The sequence below is a fragment of the Arctopsyche grandis genome, chromosome 1 (genome assembly GCF_051622035.1).
Source record: "Arctopsyche grandis isolate Sample6627 chromosome 1, ASM5162203v2, whole genome shotgun sequence".
NCBI classification, from domain to species: Eukaryota; Metazoa; Arthropoda; class Insecta; order Trichoptera; family Hydropsychidae; genus Arctopsyche; species Arctopsyche grandis.
The window spans coordinates 29,091,324-29,110,398 of NC_135355.1; the positions used below are offsets into that span (position 1 = coordinate 29,091,324).

At 31.8% G+C, this 19,075-nt stretch overlaps 2 protein-coding genes across 2 annotated transcripts; both read right to left on the minus strand.

Annotated features, from left to right (window-relative positions):
• Positions 1-8,122: 8,122 nt before the first annotated feature.
• LOC143909855 (C-type mannose receptor 2-like) lies at positions 8,123-10,410 on the minus strand. The gene is made up of 5 exons (XM_077428095.1): positions 10,111-10,410; positions 9,735-9,992; positions 9,469-9,663; positions 9,134-9,385; positions 8,123-9,045 (listed from the first exon to the last, which is right to left on the minus strand). Exons 1-5 carry the CDS (start codon positions 10,172-10,174, stop codon positions 8,819-8,821), a joined length of 996 nt encoding a protein of 331 aa, XP_077284221.1. The 5' UTR covers positions 10,175-10,410; the 3' UTR covers positions 8,123-8,818.
• A 266-nt stretch (positions 10,411-10,676) lies between these two features.
• Positions 10,677-17,550, minus strand: LOC143917500 (macrophage mannose receptor 1-like). The gene is made up of 10 exons (XM_077439082.1): positions 17,487-17,550; positions 17,316-17,407; positions 16,976-17,230; positions 16,699-16,896; positions 16,381-16,632; positions 16,134-16,307; positions 12,988-13,245; positions 12,302-12,502; positions 11,972-12,223; positions 10,677-11,809 (listed from the first exon to the last, which is right to left on the minus strand). The coding sequence occupies exons 2-10, from the start codon at positions 17,380-17,382 to the stop codon at positions 11,619-11,621; spliced, it is 1,848 nt and encodes a 615-aa protein (XP_077295208.1). The 5' UTR covers positions 17,383-17,407; positions 17,487-17,550; the 3' UTR covers positions 10,677-11,618.
• Between the last annotated feature and the right edge of the window lie 1,525 nt (positions 17,551-19,075).

A 19,075-nucleotide genomic window follows, 5' to 3' on the forward strand; every position in this document is an offset into this window, starting at 1 on the left:
TAAACGGCAGTTAATTATGGGGGCGCGGAGGGGCGAAGCCCTAAAAGGCACCTGATAATGGGGGCGAAGCCTTAGACGGCATTTAATCATGGGGGCGCGGAGGGGCGAAGCCCTAAAAGGCATTAACTAAGGGGGGCGAAGCCCTAAACGGCAATTAATCTTGGGGGCGCGGGGGGCGAAGCCCTAAAAGGCAATAACTAAGGGGGGCGAAGCCCAAAACGGCATTTAATCATGGGGGCGCGGAGGGGCGAAGCCCTAAAAGGCAACTGATCATGGGGGCGAAGCCCTAAACGGCAATTGCTCATGGGGGCGTGGAGGGGCGAAGCCCTAGAAGGCAAAGGCTCAGTGGGGCGCCGAGGACGAAGCCCTAGAAGGCAAGAAAAAAATTTTGATTTTTTTTTTTTTGATTTTTTTTTATTTATTTATTTTTTTTTAAATTTTTAAAATTTTTTTTAATTTTTTTTTTTATTTTAATTAAATGTTTACTATTAGCTTAGTCATGTTTAAGCGGTTTATATTATAAATACTGAGCGAAGCCGGGTAATACAGCTAGTAGTTTATAAATATAATTCCTTGAAAAAAAGCATATTGTTTAACCACTTTAAGCGCCACGAGCGCACGGGTGCGCGCTCCTTCGTATTTCATGCTATGGGTGAAGAAACCAAAATTAATTTTGGTTTCTTCACAATAATATCTAAAAATATCCTGTGATACTAATGACATTAAAAAAAGTCAATATTTTTCGTTAGTTTGTGAGATATTCGAGAGGTGGTCAAGGGTTGGCACTAAACACGAAAATAAAGTAATAAATTTTCTTCGAAAAATATTATCAATTATTTATTAATAAATGATCATTAATTAAGATACTAATTATTTTAAAATGTAAAAAATTGTGTTTAGTTTTATTTTATTTATTTTTCGAATAGAAGAATGTAATTCCGTGTGACGCAAATTATTTACGAAACACGTGTTTCGTTTATTACTAACATTGAACAATGAACATTGCTCAACAGTCCGTTTCTGAGCATACTACCACAATGCTCTGGATTGTATGGTTGATCATGTGCCCACTTATCAAGCGCGGATCCAGCGATTTTTCTAGGGGAGGGCGATTTCTAATTAAAAAAAAACACACACACACACACACACAGCAAATACTCATAATAATCATTATATTTATTCACGATGCAATCAACAATAAAAATACAACGATTATAAAATTATATTAAAAAAAATGTTTCGATTCACTTGAACATATTGTTCACTAAATAAAAGAATTTTATAGGAATAAATTTAGATATTATAATAAACATATTATCTCTAATATATAATTTCGAAAGAGACTTTGCATATATGTATGTAACATTGGTTGGTTGGTTGGTTGGTTGGTTGTTGATTGGTTGGGAACAACACATTCGACTTTTTTTTTCGATTCAAAGGATTCGAAGTCCCCGGGGGCACAGCCTTCGGGGGCGCAGCCGCAGGAAGCGAAGCCCCCGAGGGTGAAGCCCTAGGGGACGAAGCCTCCTAGGGGGCGAAACCCTAATTTCGTAAAAAAAAAAACGAAACATATAATTTCGAAAGAGTATATATGTTTGTTTGATCGTGAGAGTCAATTTATTAAAAAAATAAATAAATGAGTATTCCAATACATTTATGTAAAATAAAACTATTCAATTACATTTAATGAAATGCTTACTATTAGATTAGTCATATTTAGGCGGTTTATATTAAAAATTATTTAATATATATTATTTAATATATTTAATATATATGGATATAAAAATAATTTAATATATAAACTATTTAATATATATGGAGAGTATATAATGCGTAGAGCACTGGATGGTTGGAAGGGTGGAGTGTCCATTGGTGGAAAAAAACTATCCAATCTTCGGTATGCGGATGACACAACGCTCATAGCTAATAATCATGAAGAAATGGCCGAACTGATCCGTCGTGTTGAGACAGAGAGTAATGTGCTTGGCCTCCAGATAAACCGTCCCAAAACAAAAATTATGATAATTGACCGTCACCAACAGCTGCAAAACAACAACTCAGCTTTAAACGGTATAGATGTGGTTGATAATTTTGTCTATCTGGGGTCACTCATATCTAACAACGGCGGCAGCGAATTGGAAATACGGCGCCGGATTACATTAGCAAAATCGGCAATGTCACAACTAACGAAGATTTGGAAGAATAGAGCCATTACAACTGCTGTCAAAATCCGTCTCGTGAAGAGTCTCGTTTTTTCTGTCTGCCTTTATGGTGTCGAGACGTGGACCATGAAGGCGGCGGATAGACGGAGAATCGATGCCTTCGAGATGTGGTCCTGGAGACGGCTACTGCGCGTACCTTGGACCGACAAACGCACGAATGTGTCTATTCTTGAAGAATTGAAAATCAAGGATAGACTGTCAACAATATGCCTGAAACGTATATTGCAGTTCTTCGGCCACATTGCACGAAGAGGTGAGGAGAGCCTGGAGCGGTTGGTTGTGGTTGGTAGCGTCGAAGGCAGAAGAGCCAGAGGCAGATCCCCCGCACGCTGGACTGACCAAGTATCTGCAGCGACGGGCGCTTCCACGGTAGCAAGTCTTCGCCTGGCCGAATTTAGAACTGAATGGAGGCAGCTGGTTGACCGCACATCATAGTCACGATCCTCAGTAATGAGGGAACCGACAGCAATATATATTAAAAATACCGAGCGAAGCCGGGTAAAACCACTAGTTGTATATAAACTAGCAAATATGGCTGTTCTCGTTTTCATTATATTACATATAGTTACATATTACATATACTTACATACGAATTAAGATTTCCGATTGAAGAATACAAGATTATAAATGAAAAGCTTCTAAACCCTTGACGAGGATAATCCGACAATTCACTTATTATTATAATATGTATAGTATTACCAGTTAATATTGATGTTAATGTAGAAAATGTCATAAATGAATCCTTTATATTTACAATAATAAATTATTGAACATTTAAAGGGTATTATGTGCATACATGAAACTAAAATTATTTTCCATAAGAACAAAAAAATGAATAAAACATTAAATTTATTTCATTACTACTCTATTAAAAAATCAATTTATTTTTATACTTTGTGCAAATTTATTGATGACATTTTATACATAAACATCAATATTTCTATGAATTTTAATAATATTAATCTCGTTAAACGATCTTGTGACTGTTTCTCAAATAAGTTTTTAAGTCTTTTCAAAGTTGAAAAGCTTCTTTAGGCTGAAGCTACGCTAACTGGAAATGTAAATACTATGTAATGTAAATAAATTAATTTTAGGATAAATATCCTCGTCAAGGTTTTGAAGCGTTTCCCCTATAATTGTGTATTCTTGACTCGGATGATCAATTCAAGATGTGAAATTGTTTAAAATACCGACCTCTCGGTTCTAGGCAAAAGCCCAACCACCGAGCCATGCTGCTGGCTGTTAATTCTATAATATATAATATATGTTATTAATATTTATATTTTTTAATGCTATTTTATAAATTATGAAAGTATTTAAGATTTGAAATTGATTTGTTTTACCGTAATTGAGTAACCAATTGAACACGCTGCAGTATGACAAACTGCTAATACACTATGGAATAGTGAGCTAATACCGATTGGATATACCTACATACATACATATTAATGAGTGTAATTCCAGAGTTTTTAATTTTTTTTTAGTCCTATATTTTGAGGATAAGAAGGTAGTTATGGACGCTCTTTTAAAATATAGATATTAAAAATTACTATCTCACCCTCTCAAAAAAAAAAAACGTAAAATAGCAGGAATGACGATTATTAATTTAAATTTGAAAGGAGCTAGTAATATTATTAATTATTAACTGTTTTTAAAAAAATATATTTCATATTTTTGTAATTTTTTAAAAATATATAACCAAATAAATTACTTATCCTTTATGATAAAAAATTACATCACAATAAATAGGTTTTAAAAAAGGTAAATCAATATTTGACATTGATATTTTCAAATTTGTTCAACTGGAGGATTGATGGACACAGCAATGTGATGATGATTACGAACACTTACCGGAACTAAATTATTGTAATTAATAACCAGTTTTTCTGGAAAATATTCTAAGCATACAGTATACAATCGATTATCTGGGCTAAGAATGGGGATAATGAACACGTATAAAGGTATATTCATATTAGCACATCACAGATCGGCAACTGCATGTAACCAACAAGTACGGAAAGTACTTGTTGGTTACATATATGTATGTACATATATGGACACAACTCATATATTCCATTGGCGCATGCGCAATCACGCATTCATATGCCTCCATATAGAATTTACTAAATACATAATACTAAGTACGAATTTACTAAAGTAAGTAAGAATTTACTAAATAAAAATAAATACGGGCGGTATGGCAACTGTACGTACATATTTGCTGGTTACGTGGAGTTGTCGATACGTGCTGTTCTTAAATTAATAGACCTTAATACGTATTTTTAAAATTTTGAACGGATTTTCCTTAGGGCCGGGCCGCACCGCTCAACTCGCGAACAACTTTGTTGACGAGTTTTGTTGCTGGAAAGTCTGCTAGGGCCTTCCTTTCAACTCGGGGGCGACCTGAGACGGCCGCACGTGCTACTAGTTTTTTCACTATAGAGACTAAAATATAATACAGACGTACAATAACCGTAATACGTACAATACGCATTTAACGCATCTATTGTAATTTATTAGGATTTTCAACATCTCTATTATTTCATTTGTTAATTTTACACGACACAGCCACACACCCTGTCCATTTAAAATAATATACATATATGTATTAGAGCTATTGTCTATTGCTAAATACACAAGGATACTATTATTTATATTATACACATAATTTGTAGACTCAATATAGAGAGCAAAAGCGACCAAGATTCCGCTCATTTTCAAGATGGACGTAGAAGAAGTTGGACTCATGCTTTATTGTCGTCGTGAGCAAGTCGAAAAAGTCTTACTTACCGTTCAGTATTATCTATTGTAATATATTAGGGTGTTTAACATCTCTATTATTTCAAATATTAATTTTAAACGACACAGGCACATCCTGTTCATTTAAAATAATATATATTCAATATGATTCCAATATGATACAATGAGTAAAGATGATACAGTTACAGAACCTATTTAGAAATCACTGTTCAGAAGATTTATTGCAGCAGCACGTGTCGAAAGTCCTCCAAAACCACGGTATATTGTTAAATACACAAGGACACTGTTATTTACATTATCCACATAATTTGTAGACCACATTTTTTTTTAATTTTCTCTAACTAATTGTATTTCGACTCTTCTTCCACGATCTCCAGCAAATTCCATTGTTATATTGTTGTTATTTCAAATTAATGTTTATTGTACTCGAATAGATTTAACAAACTTATTACGTGCAATAAATGATATCTGAATCAAATTTTAGTTCAATTATCTCATATATTGAGCAATTAATTGAGAAATTATCTCATAGATTGAGCATACATACAATAGAGGCATGTCGTAGATTGCTCGTGCGGTTGTTGACGTGTTTTTTTTGTATGGAGTTTTGTTGATGGGTCCGGCATGTCGGTCGTTCAGGTCATAAAATCCATGCGACCAGACCCCAACGGCTTCAACTGATATCAACCGTCGTCGGGCTTTATTACCCGAGAGACCGACATGTTGCAGGGTGCGGCCCGATGAAATGTGACCCCATACAATGTGTATGGGATCGGTCATTTTACAACTTCAGAACGACACGTCGCGTCTACCAAGTTGTTCGCGAGTTGAGCGGTGCGGCCCGGCCCTTATATTGTTATATGTATGTATGTTACTCTATATCAGTGGTTCTTAACCTTTTCAGTGAGCCGCACCCATTTGAATCTGAAATTATGTATGTTCCCGCACCCGCTTGAAAGGGAGTTTTGGAATCTTTAATTTAGAAAAATACATTTATTGCAAGTTTTTTTTAAAAAGAACTACACTTGATAGGATACTTTTAACAAGGGCTTTTAAATTTTTGCGCCCCATAATTTTGTGATTGTACCACTGGCATCGAATTGAGCCTTCTTTGACTTCAAGATGTTCAGACTATGACATGCACCTTCGCCACCATGCACATTGTTGAAATGTTCTAACAACTTGATGGTTTAAGATTGGAGTTTGAAAACATCTTGGAACATAAAATGTATTGAGGTCGTTGTGTACTATATTTTTCTGTTGTACAAGTGAATCCGTAACCAACATAATTGTCTTTCCACTGGCGCTTTTTTTGACATGGCGGGGCTTACTACGGTCAAATAATAAATAATAATGAGAAAGAACGTATAAAATAATAATAATATGTACTTCAAAAATTCGAGAAAAATTCTTACGTTTGTGTGATAATTATATCCTAATCACTGAACAATTAAGTATGTACATATGTATTTGTTTCTGCTTTAAAATGGTAAATAACGTTCGCAATCCAACTTTCGTGTGTGTACGTACTAGGGTTTCTGACCAGGGTCGACCCAGGACAAACATTCCCGGGAATTCACGGAATTTTTGTTGTCCCGTGTCCCGGGAAATTTTATCTCAAATCCCGGGAATTGGATTTAAAAATATCTTGAAAATATACAACATTTTCACGACTGCATGAAGGGAAATAATAAATCTTGGAAGGGAAATAAAGAAGGACTTGAACTTACCGATGAATTATTCCGATAATTGAAAATTAAAATCGAAGAAAGAAGCCTGAAACTGATTTTTAACACAAATTTTAAATAATTATAATTTTATACCGAACAAAAAATTATTTCAATGTTGTAATAAAAGCGAATGTACATATGTATATCCTACGGTAAACTATTATGAAGCGAGTATATCCTTCTTATATTGACGATTCCACAATGGAAGAAACTCTTTTAGATTCGGATGAAGATGAAACAATTGTGTGTTTGACGATGAATAAAGAATTAAATAAGGAGTTATCAAAGACACATATACAAAATAACGTAAATAAAAATAACCTTGACTTAAAAAAATAAAAAATCGTTAGTGAAGTAAGAAGAGGCTAGTATTTAATATACCGATAATTAAAAAAAAAAATTCGTCCCTTTTAACAATAAAACCAACTTCGATCATTGCTGAAAATTTTCGTACCAAATCTAGAAATAGGCTTTCGGATTCTCATTTAAATATTTTAGAATTCTTAAGAAGCTACTTTAAATAAGTTTACTTTTATAATTACATTTTTTCCAGTTTATATGTAGATGTATTATGTATTGTTTACTTTTTTATGTTTTGTAAATAAATAAATATTGTTTTTATTAGACGGTCTCTTACTAGAATTTTCCGATTTTTTACTGAAATTGTTGTGACAGATCCAATAAATCGGTATCCTCCCCCTCAGTTTCTCGCAAATTCGAGTTATTAGCAACTGGAATTTGTTGGATCTAATTAAATATTGGTAGATTGTCCATATATGTATCAATTTAATTATATGGTATTCATTTTATTGTTATGTTTGAAAAATTGTTATTACTTATGTACAAAAAATAATCTAACCATATGTGTCGCCTTGGGGTCATTCCTGTCATGGCTCAAATAAAATTTAACCAGCATAATAGACTAATGGCTAGCGTATAATGCTTTAAACAAAATGGTCTATGGTTAGAATCTCTGCCCCGATGCTGCTGACCAGACCTTGGATTTGTGACTCCAGAACGATCGTTTCCTATTAGAGTTTGCCAATTTATCTGATTTTCATTGAAACGGTTCCAACAAATTGGCAACCTTACCTATTTTCTCGTAAATGTTGAATTTCCTGAATTGTATAAAGTGCTGTAAATTTACAAATTTGACCATAAAATGTACCTGTGGATGTTAATTGATATGTATTTACTGAATTTCGTTGAATTGTTTAGAAATACTGCAAATTTACAAATTTACCCATAGATGTCTCTGTGGATATTAATTGATATGTATAGGTATTTACTTTGTATTAAACTAATAATACTTGTATAAAATGTACAATGTTTCTGTCCAGGAGGGCGCATCGGGGTTTCCTGTTAGGCCTTCCTGGTATAAATTAAAAAAATATATATATACATATATCAAAACTTCAAATAACTTAAATTTGCATTTTCGAATTTTGTATATATTTCTCAGATTAGCTAGAATACAAAAAAGTTTTTCTAAATTTTTAACCAAGTTCACGAAATATTTTCTTATAATATAATGTTACATATGTAATTGATGTACATATTTAACTTTTTTGTGTGTAGGTATTCCCCGCCCACAAATTCAGCATTTAGTATGCGGGGAATTACATATACATATGTAAGTGTATGTATGTGCACGTACATATGTATATTTATCATTGTATATTTCTTAACTGACATTTCTTATGTTATCTGTCGAAAAAAAAATCATAAAAAACGAGCGTTATTAGCATTTCACTGATATTAATTACTATCTACATATGTACATATGTACTTAATTTGGTTTTCTGCGAATTAACACTGATAACGAATACTTTTTTTATCAAAATAAATGAGAGGGAAAAATTGCAAGAATCAACTATATTTATTTACACACTGTACTATATTTATATGTATGATAAATAAAATACCATACACACTATTTTCATTCTCAAAATATAATTTTGAAAATTCAAGGCGTAATTTTAGTGTAACGATATGCTACATATTAAATTTGGATTAAACCTACATGTAATATTAACCTGCTCCTCGCAATTCTTATGAATGTGACTTTTTTTCAATGGCCATCAATATATCCAATTAAAACAAATTTTAAGTACCGTAATTTATTAAAACATTGGAATACAAGTCAATTATTCTAAATCTAGCATCAATTGAAGAGTTCGCCGATAGTTCACAAAAAAATAAAAGAGCAATAGAACAAGGATAATCATTGAGGCCTCCCGAAACGAGCATAGTCCCACAATTTTCATTTTTCGCAAAATTATCTGGTTGTCCAGAAGCCCATCTCACATATCCATTATCTTCCAATTCTTTTCCTGATAAAAAAATCAACCAATAAAATAAATACATATGTACATACAAATATATATATACATATATGCATACAGAATAAATAATATATACCTTGCACATTGAAAAATTTGCCCTCTTGGAATAAATCGTGGAATCCCATGAAAATAAAATCTTTACTATAAACATGATTCACCTTATTTTTGGGGCTATGAATTTGATTCACAAGAAAATCTTCTTCTTGTTTACTACCAATATTGGCAAGTTGACCACCTTCTGCATGACATATGGTGCGGGCCTGATCCCAAGGCTTTGGATTCAAATGAAGTTTGAACCGCTTTCGAGAGTATGGTTCCAATTTATAAGCTATATAAAGATTAAAAAACAAAAAAATTACAAAATATTTTGATATACATACCTACATATACTTCTATTGCAAGATTTTATACCAATATCAGAATTAATAATATTTGAAAGTTCCATTTCATACGGATTAGCTTCTCTTTGACAAATAAAAACTACTAGTTGTCCACATGAATAGTCATTGATTAAACCACTACGGAACATCATACCACAATCTTCATTATTAGCATTGTCTGGTTGTCCAGCAGACCATGTATGGTAGAAATATTGTATGCTGTGCCCTGAAATGAAAATTTAAGTGAATTTCCGATGTAGTCGGATGTTATCATTTTTTTTGGCACATTAATAATACCTTGAACTGTCAGATATTCCCCTTCTGAGAATACGTCATGGAAACCCAAATGGAGATAATCTGCATTTGGGTCTCCTGTAAGTGTTGATTTCGGATACTGTTCAAATATATTTTTTAGTACATTCGCTTCAACTTCATTTTTTGGCATGGCCAATGTTGCATTTTCACGATAGCACTCTAGAATGGCATCTGACCATTGTAATGGTTTTTTGTGAAATTTATAGTGAATATTTACTTCTGGATAATAAACATAGTTGTCTGCAAAATAATGGTACGTCACAAAACTAAGTCTTCCGTAGCGTAATGGACGATATGAAAACATTTATTTTCATTTAATATTTATGTATTGTAAATGAAATTGTAAACTTTATCAAACCTTCCGTAGCTTGAACGAGAGTTGTACCAGCGATTAACAAAAACAAAACCGTGATCTTAAACATTGCGATTCGACGCGTCAGAATTTACTGAATAATATACACAATGAACAAATCTTTTATATACATGTCGGATATAATAAAAAAATATAAATACAATAATATGTATGTACATATTATTACTATCTTAATCGTTATGTCTAGAGGTAGGATAGTCACAGTGCTATCCATTGTTCGGCAAACCTTTAACAATGCATTTACAACCTTTGAACAATACACGGCCCCCTCAGGCTCCGGTGACTAGTTATGTCGATAGAAGGTATTTTATGTACCTTATACCTAGGGTGACAATACGTCCCGTTTTGGCCGGGACATTCCCGTTTTTTACGTGCATTGCGTTCGTCCCGTTGTTTCGTCTGTCCACTGGTGGATTATTCAATACAGTTTTTATTTCCAAATTTTTTCTTGTTTTTCCAAATCAGTTAGCTTCCCAGAATACATATTATAATATAAATATAGATTTTACATCAATATATCTATTAATTTTAAAGTAACATTTAAATATTTTGATACATGATTTATTTCACATATTTCTGAAAAAAAATTTCACATTCATTTCATTTCAAATTTTAGTTGCACATAAGTGTTACAATGAAAAGAAACCAAGAATATGTTTTTGGAAATTTTGTAATTATTTTAAATATTTTAGAAAAAAATATCAGCCGGCCGCGAATGAACAACAAATATTAGATAAAAGAATTTTTTATCTTGTTTCTATTTTCCTTGTACACAAGAATTGTATGTACATTCTTAAAAAAATTACAGTTCCTTGACAATGTCGATGGTAATTTGAGGGAAAAATTATAAAATTTTTGCACGTGCAACACATTTTTTTACATGGGGGGGGGGCATTTTTTTGCGTCCCGGGAAATATGGTCACCCTACTTATATTTATATAACATGAAGATATAACATATCCCGCTATATTTAGGTTATTTCTTTTATTCTTTTGATAATCGATACATTGATTATTTTCTCAAAATTTGCGAATTTCTTATTAAATTGAATATAGCAGTGACGATATTGTTCAAAAGGTCGAAATTTGTAGTCCAGTATTTGTTTATAAGATTAAATTACAAGGTTAAAAGGTGGAGGTTACTTATCTTTTAACCGTAAAAATTGAACAATTTCATATAGTTTTAAATTAAAAACCATAAACACAATTTATTTGAAACTGATTATTCAGACTATTATGTAAATACTGCAATACATTATATAATAAAAACAATACAAATACAAATATGTATGTACATACATCGATTATTGAATTTTGAATTAAATTTATTATATATTAGTTATTTCATTATGTACATCGGAATTTGGAAATAAGACAATTTTAAATTTTTAGCGTTTATTATAAAAATCGAAACGTACAATTTGAGTATGTGGCTTATCTGTCGTATATATTATATGTACGTACACATATGCATGTAGTAAAACGCTCGTTTAATTATTCTATACCAAATCTGGCATCGATTGAAGAAGATGCCGGCAGTTCACAAAAGAAGACAGCAGGAACAGAACAAGAAAAATCATTAAGGCCTCCTGATGAATGAATTGACCCGCAATTTTCATTTCCTCCACTATTGTCTGGCTGACCAGAAGCCCAATGCACATATCCATTGTCCTTCAATTCTCTTCCTAATTAAAAATAGGTATTACATACATACATATACATATGTATGTATGTAAATATATTTTCAAATTTAAATAAAAAATAATAATTTCAAAATTTTCATCCTATAAAATATATAAATAATCAGAAATAATCGAAATCGGATGTGACTAGCATGTAAAGCATACCTTGAACGTTAAAAAATTTTCCTTCTTTGAATAAATCATGGAATCCCATTAAAGCATAGTCCTTGTGTCGAACATGATTCACCTTATTTTTGGGATTATTAAATTCGTTCATGAGTAAGATTTCTTCTTGTTTGCTGCCAACATTGGCTAGTTGGCCTCCTTCAGAATGACATATGATGCGGGCCTGATCCCAAGGCCTCGGATTCAAGTGAAGTTTAAACCGTTTTTGAGAATGTGGCTCTAATACGTAAGCTTTATAACAATATAAATTTGACTAGTAAAAAAACGTTTAACTACTATTATATTCACATCAAGATATTTGGTATTTACCGGGATCGGAATTGAAAACGTTGATGTTTGAAAGTTCAAATATGTATGGATTCGATTCCCTTTGGCAGATGAAGACGGCTGGAGTCCCACAAGGATAGTCATTGAGTAAACCATTGCGATGCATTGAACCGCAGTCTTCGTTATTAGAATTGTCTGGTTGTCCACTAGACCATGTATGGAAGAAATATCGTAAACTGTATCCTGAAATAAATAAGTAATAAAGATGTATGTATTATAATTTTTCATATTATTAAGCATTGCCCTTGATCAATTTCGAAATTGGTGAAAATCGCATTAAAATGCATGGCTTTATAGAAAAACAGCACGAGTGATGATATATATTACATAATATTTATTTATATCGAGCTTTGATCCAGTGTGATTGTCCAGACCTTGGATATATGTACATATGTGACTCCAGGTCAATCCTTTCCTATTAAAGTTTGCCAATTCATCTGATTTCATTGTTGAAACGGTTCCTACCAAATTGGCTACCTACCCTCATTTCATTTCGCCATTATGTGAATTTAATTTAAAATGTCTAATGATATTATAAAATTTATATACCTATATAGTACTTATGTATAAAATTTTGCCATCGGTGTCGCCTTGGGGATGTCCCGTAATGAAATCATAATAAAAATAAACTAAAATTACAATAGATATTGAAATACATATGTACATACCTTCTTCAGTCAAAAATTCCCCTTCCGAAAACAAGTCATGGAATCCTAATAAGAAATAATCTGGATGAGTGACACCTGCTAGAGTTGATTTCGGAAACTGATCAAATATTTTTTTTAAAGAATTCGCTTCATCTTTATTTTTAGGCATGGCCAGCGTTGCATTTTCACTGATACACTTTAGCGTGGCATCCACCCATTTTAATGGTGTTTTGTGAAATTTATAGTAGACATTTACTTCCGGGTAATGGACATAGCTTTCTGCAAAATATGCAATAATAGAGTCACGAAATTAGCCCTTAATTTTGAGTACGTGAAAATGTAACACAATTTTATAAATTAAAATTTATCGAAACCTGTCGTGGCTGACACGAGATATGTACTAGCGATGAATACAAACAGAATCGTAATCGAAGACATTGCGATTCGACGTGCTAGAATTTACTGAATAGTATAATCATCGCAAAGTACTTTTATGCGCATACTTCCCTATATGTGCATATGTACATATATATGTACATGTGTGTTCATCTTTACTTCTTGCTAAAAAACTGACAATATTAAGTACTTATTCTGAGCCGGATATTGTCAAAATACAGGTTCTACGGATTAAGTGGCGAATGAACAAGGTAACGCACGCGACCGTGATGTTAACTTTTTCAATCGTTAAACAAGTTTTAAGAGTTTTAAGATTTTCTTTAAAATCAACATAAATACATTTATTTTATGTATACGTAGGTATATGTTATAGTTCAAGTGCTAAAAGTCAATAACTATCTTCAAATAGACTCACTAGGTGTCGCATGAGACTTTTAGCTGTCAAAACGTTAAATATTTATAAAGGAAATCTCGTGGAGACCACATTATAACGTTGTTATAATTTCCGATTCCACTTATATTAAAAATATTGCAACCCAGGATAAGCATACATATTTATGTACATACATAAAATATGGGATAAGCGATTGAGAATACTTAAACTTATGCCTAATAATGGATGAACAAACTAGTTCGTTTGTCAAATTGTTCTTTTGTGAAAATTATAACTGACCAGATTAATTTGTGTGTTAAACTAATATGTTCATGAACGAACAAAATATACACTTGGACTGTAACATATGTACATATGTATATATATATAATTTCGATAAAACCTGTCATTGCATATAATAACAATAATATAAAATTATTTTCCTCGTAGATATCGCTTTGCAGCGTGTACTTATCACTTTTATTTGTTTTTGAACAATTTGCCCGGTTCTTAGAAAATAATTACGATACTATGTATGTCTGTACATATATATAAGACATATGTATGTATATACATACGTACATACACAAATATTTACAGATAAAATGCATAAATACGTATAAATTAAATATTCAACGAAATGTACACACATATGTAAGTAAATATTTGCTACTTTTTATTTATTCCATTACTTCAATTTCATGCAAATTCTGTTTTTAGTAAAACAATAATTCACCCAATTGAGCTGATAAATAATATTTATGGGTACATTACAAATGTGCAGCCCGTAATCATTGTATATAAACTGAAATTCATATCCTGTTCGTCTATTATTTTCAAAAATATAATATAAGTTATAGCAGTTAAAATACAAGGAACTGTTTCTTAAAACAGTTAAAAAATTTCTGCTTTAACTTGTTGTTGTTTGATTTAATTCATCGTACCCACATATAGGTACATACATACATTAATAAATTAAAATAATAATAATTATTATTATTATTAATAAAATATTAATAATAGTAGAACAATAATTCTCATTGAAATTTATCATAAGCTTCTAATTTATATCCATACCCAGATTTTTCCAATCACACAAAAGGATTAAAAGTAAAAAAATACACAAACGTTTTTTAATAATTTTATATATGAAAATAAAAACATTACATGCATTTATTTCACTGAAGATTTAAAGTTTTACTCATTACATAAAATCACGGCCGTAGCCAGGATTTTTTTCGTTTGGAATTCGGAAAAGGCGTTGAATTTAAATAAAGATTTGTAAATTTAATTTGGTTTTTCTCTTAATATGTTCCTTAACATGTACTTTTTATAGAATTTAACAGCAAGCAGAAAGAAAACTGAGGTTTTTGAGATTTAAAAAATAAAAACATATAACATTCTTTAAATTTTGCATGACTCATTTCAGTTCGACTTTAACTTTAAAACCACCTTTTTCAATTTGAAAATTTGTATTGATACAAAGTTTATAATTTTAGCGAATATAAATCAATAATTAATTATATTTTAATGCATAAAAAGTGTATACATATACATAAGAAGAGATTTATTTTTTGGGAAACATTTCGTGAAATTATTAAGAGGAGAGGTTCACAATCCCGCTATCCTGGAGAAGCTTGTACTTTGAGCTGTTCGACTCCTCAACTTACTGTATATCTCTTCAATGCCAGTTGAAGACTAGGTCGAACACATCCTACATAGCAACATATAATTATCTTTATTATTTATTTGTTTTTCACTATACATTACTTGCTTTTAATTTTCACTATACACTTACTTACTTTTAATTTTTTTACTATTTTTTTATTTTTTTAATATCTTTGTTATTCTTGTTTTATGTATACTTATGTATATTTGTATTAAAACCAGTGATGATTAGGGGCTACCTTTTAAGTCTCTGTTGTTTTGATTAGTTTTAAATAAATAAAATATATGTAGTTGATAAAAAAAACATAATTAGTCTATTCTAAGAGCCGTTGCTAGGGTAGCCCTCCCCCTTTTCCTATTATCTTTTTATCACAATTTTTGAATTAAATAAATATGTCAAACTTACTGTATTCCCATTTAATCCAAATAACCTATTCACCTACTTTTTCCAATCATTTCTCATTTAATTTATCCCAAAATAAAATCAAATATATTATTTTGCATAGTATGGAATATTACTAACGGCAACTCAAAGAGAGCACATAACCTTGGGCGTACGAGATCATATGCTCTCTTCCCTCGTTACGCCCCTGTCTCTTCTTAAATCAAATTATATTATACAAATGTATGTAAGTCATGTTTGGAGGTCAAAATTTTATTTTTTATAAAATACATATAACATGTATTTAATTTACATTTGATGTGATATACAATTACAATATAATATTACTTAATTGTTTAGGCAACTTGGGCTTTAATTCGCAGAAAAATACGGCGGGTACGGAACAAGGGAAATCGTTTATAACACCGTTTATATACATCGACCCACAATTTTCATTTCCTCCAGCGTTATCAGGTTGTCCAGAGCCCCATCTCACATATCCAGTATCTAATAAATCTTCCCCTGAAACGATCGAAAGAAAAGATAAAAATATGCAAACGTAACAATACCGTTGCGATTGCGTCATAAGAAATACCTGTCACTGTGATAAAATGGTTCTCTTGATAAATGTCGTGGAAACCCAACAAAGCATAATCTTTGTGAATCAATTGAAGCATCCTATTTTTTGGATTTGTGAACATTTCAACAAGGACTTCTTCCTCTTTCCTGCTGTTAATGATCGCCAAATGACCACCTTCCGCGTGACATATCGTGCGAGCATCTGCCCAAGTCTTTGCATTCAAGTGCAATTTATAACACGTGTTTAAACTCTTATAATACGTATAAGCTAAAATTAAATTATTACATATCATTAAAGGTACATTTCATTGTAATATTTTCAAGTTTTACGTACCGGGATCCGAGGTGAAACATTCTGAATTGTGGTTATTCGGTTTTTTTTTGTTTTCCTTTTGGCAAACAAACACACCGGGTACCGAACATGGGAAATCATTCAGACCTCCAGATCGATGCAACGAACCACAATCTTCATCTCCTGAATTGTCTGGTTGTCCACCAGACCATGTATGGAAAACATATTGTATAGCTTCACCTGAGTAATTAATTACAAACACGTTTACACACATAGATATACCGTGCTAAGGATATTTAAGATAACACCAAGTCAGTACCGTTTTCAGTTAGAAACTCTCCCTCATTGAACATATCGTGGAAATCTAAAAGTATAAAATCGGGATGTGTAACGCCTTGAAGTACTGTAGAAGGATAGTTTTGTAAAATTTGCAAAAGGGTTTCGGCTTCTTTTGAATTTTTAGGCATGGCTAAAGTCGCATCTTCTCTTTGACATATTCGCCTCGCATCGAACCAAGTTGAAGGCATCCTGTGAAATTTATAAGATAAATCTACGTCTGGATAATAGACATAACCTATAAAATAAACAGTTGCAAATATTCGTTATTCAAAAAAATACATATATAAAGATTATTTTACATATAAAGTTTTCAATCATACTTGAAGCTTCGATGAATGCGAAAAGGCTGCTGAAAGCGAACAGTATCTGAACGATGGAAAACTTCATTTCGTCGGAATTTTTAACCCTAGTACTATAAAGTGTAAACGATTAAAAAATAAATCACTTAAAGCAAATAAATAATTTCAGTACAAATAATATAATAATATTACAAGAAGCTGAGATGTGAATCGTCCGACGGCTTATCACAAACGAATCACAGCAAATACGGCGTTCGAATATATATGTAAATACATATGTATATATGTATGTATATGTACATTAGACCGGAGCGAAAAATGCGAATTTTGAATGTCCCACAGTGGACCTAGTGGAAAACTTGTATCTTATCAAAGAGATGCTAAATAAAAAAAATCATTGATTGGAAAAAAATGTCCTATCCAACCAATCGATTTACCTCAACGAAAATTTCTGAATGTTTTTAGGATAATTTTGACTTTTTTGATATTTTCAAAAAAAAAAATAAACATGTGTAAATGACAATGATTAATAATATTCCTTTCCTTTTGGTTTACTTTCCTTCATTACGGCTTAAAGTGGAAGAGGGACTGCAGGGCGTGTAGCGCAATGCAACTGAAATTAAATAATAAGACAAAATAGAGCTAAACACACATGTAATATTAATTTTTAAATTACACAATAATACATATAGATATATGATATATAAATATTCATTAAAATAACATTACACAAACATCATATAAATATGACTAAAATGATAAATTCGAAGAATGCATGCCGTTCCCAAAAGACAGATGAGATGCTGATTTGAGATACAGCTGTTATCAGCCCATTACTAGTTCAGTGATGTGACTTTTTTTTCAGCAAATCGTCATTTATTGAAAAATTAAATTGGATTAGAGTTTTCTTGGATATCTACATACACATCTTTATTTTCTGTATGAACAAGAACCAGCTGCAAATACAAAACGCCTCAGTGAGGCCCAAAAGGAAGAGAGAAGATTATTCTCATACATCACATACAATTATAAAAATAATGATGAGCGTAGGCTACCAGACAGATAGGTTAAAATAATCTCCGATAACCTACGTACGCTCACTGAGGTGGAAAATATCACATTCAGGCTCAACAGCAACGATTTCATTGGATAGCTGTTGGAACAGAAGCCCAAAAGTCCCAACTGTTCCAGAAACGACCGGCATGACGTATTACCACGTAAAAGCTGGAGAACAAAAACAAATTAATGAGAAGTTTCTACGAAGTTCAAGAGATACACAACCATGCCCAAAAGAAAAGAGTAGTGTAGATATATGGATAATAGCAATACTCTTTCCTATATAGGAAACGAAAAATTATATGTTACAGTCCAAGTGTACATTTCGAACGATCATAAACATATTAGTTTGTTCATATACTAACCAATCTGCCCAGTACACAAAATAACAAATTGACAAACGAACTAGTTTGTTCATGCACAAACTATTAGGCATAAGTTTAAGTATTCTCAAGCGTTTGTCCCATCTTCTATGTGACAAACATATACTTAAACTAGTTTCTTCTTCTATGTGACAAACGTATGTACATATGCTTAAACTAGGTTGCAATATTTTTAATATTAGGAAAAATGGCAATTATAGCAACGCTGTAATGCAGTTCCATATGATTTCCCTTTTAAATACTTGACGTTTTGACATCTCAAAGGTTTTGACCCCCAAATGTTTTTTGCGACACCTGGTGAGTCTATTTGAAGATAGCTTTTGAATGTTAGCACTTCAAGTA

Bases quoted from the DNA above. Each gene is read 5' to 3' on its own strand.
- LOC143909855 (XM_077428095.1), bottom strand. From the start codon at position 10,174: ATGTTTAAGATCACGGTTTTGTTTTTGTTAATCGCTGGTACAACTCTC. The intron at 9,993-10,110 runs GTTTGATAAAGT...ATTATTTTGCAG, and splicing joins TCTCGTTCAAGCTACGGAAG to ACAACTATGTTTATTATCCA. The intron at 9,664-9,734 runs GTATTATTAATG...TTTTCATTTCAG, and splicing joins GGAATATCTGACAGTTCAAG to GGCACAGCATACAATATTTC.
- LOC143917500 (XM_077439082.1), bottom strand. From the start codon at position 17,382: ATGAAGTTTTCCATCGTTCAGATACTGTTCGCTTTCAGCAGCCTTTTC. The intron at 16,633-16,698 runs GTACGTAAAACT...ATTTAATTTTAG, and splicing joins ATGTTTCACCTCGGATCCCG to CTTATACGTATTATAAGAGT. The intron at 12,224-12,301 runs GTAAATACCAAA...ATTGTTATAAAG, and splicing joins CGTTTTCAATTCCGATCCCG to CTTACGTATTAGAGCCACAT.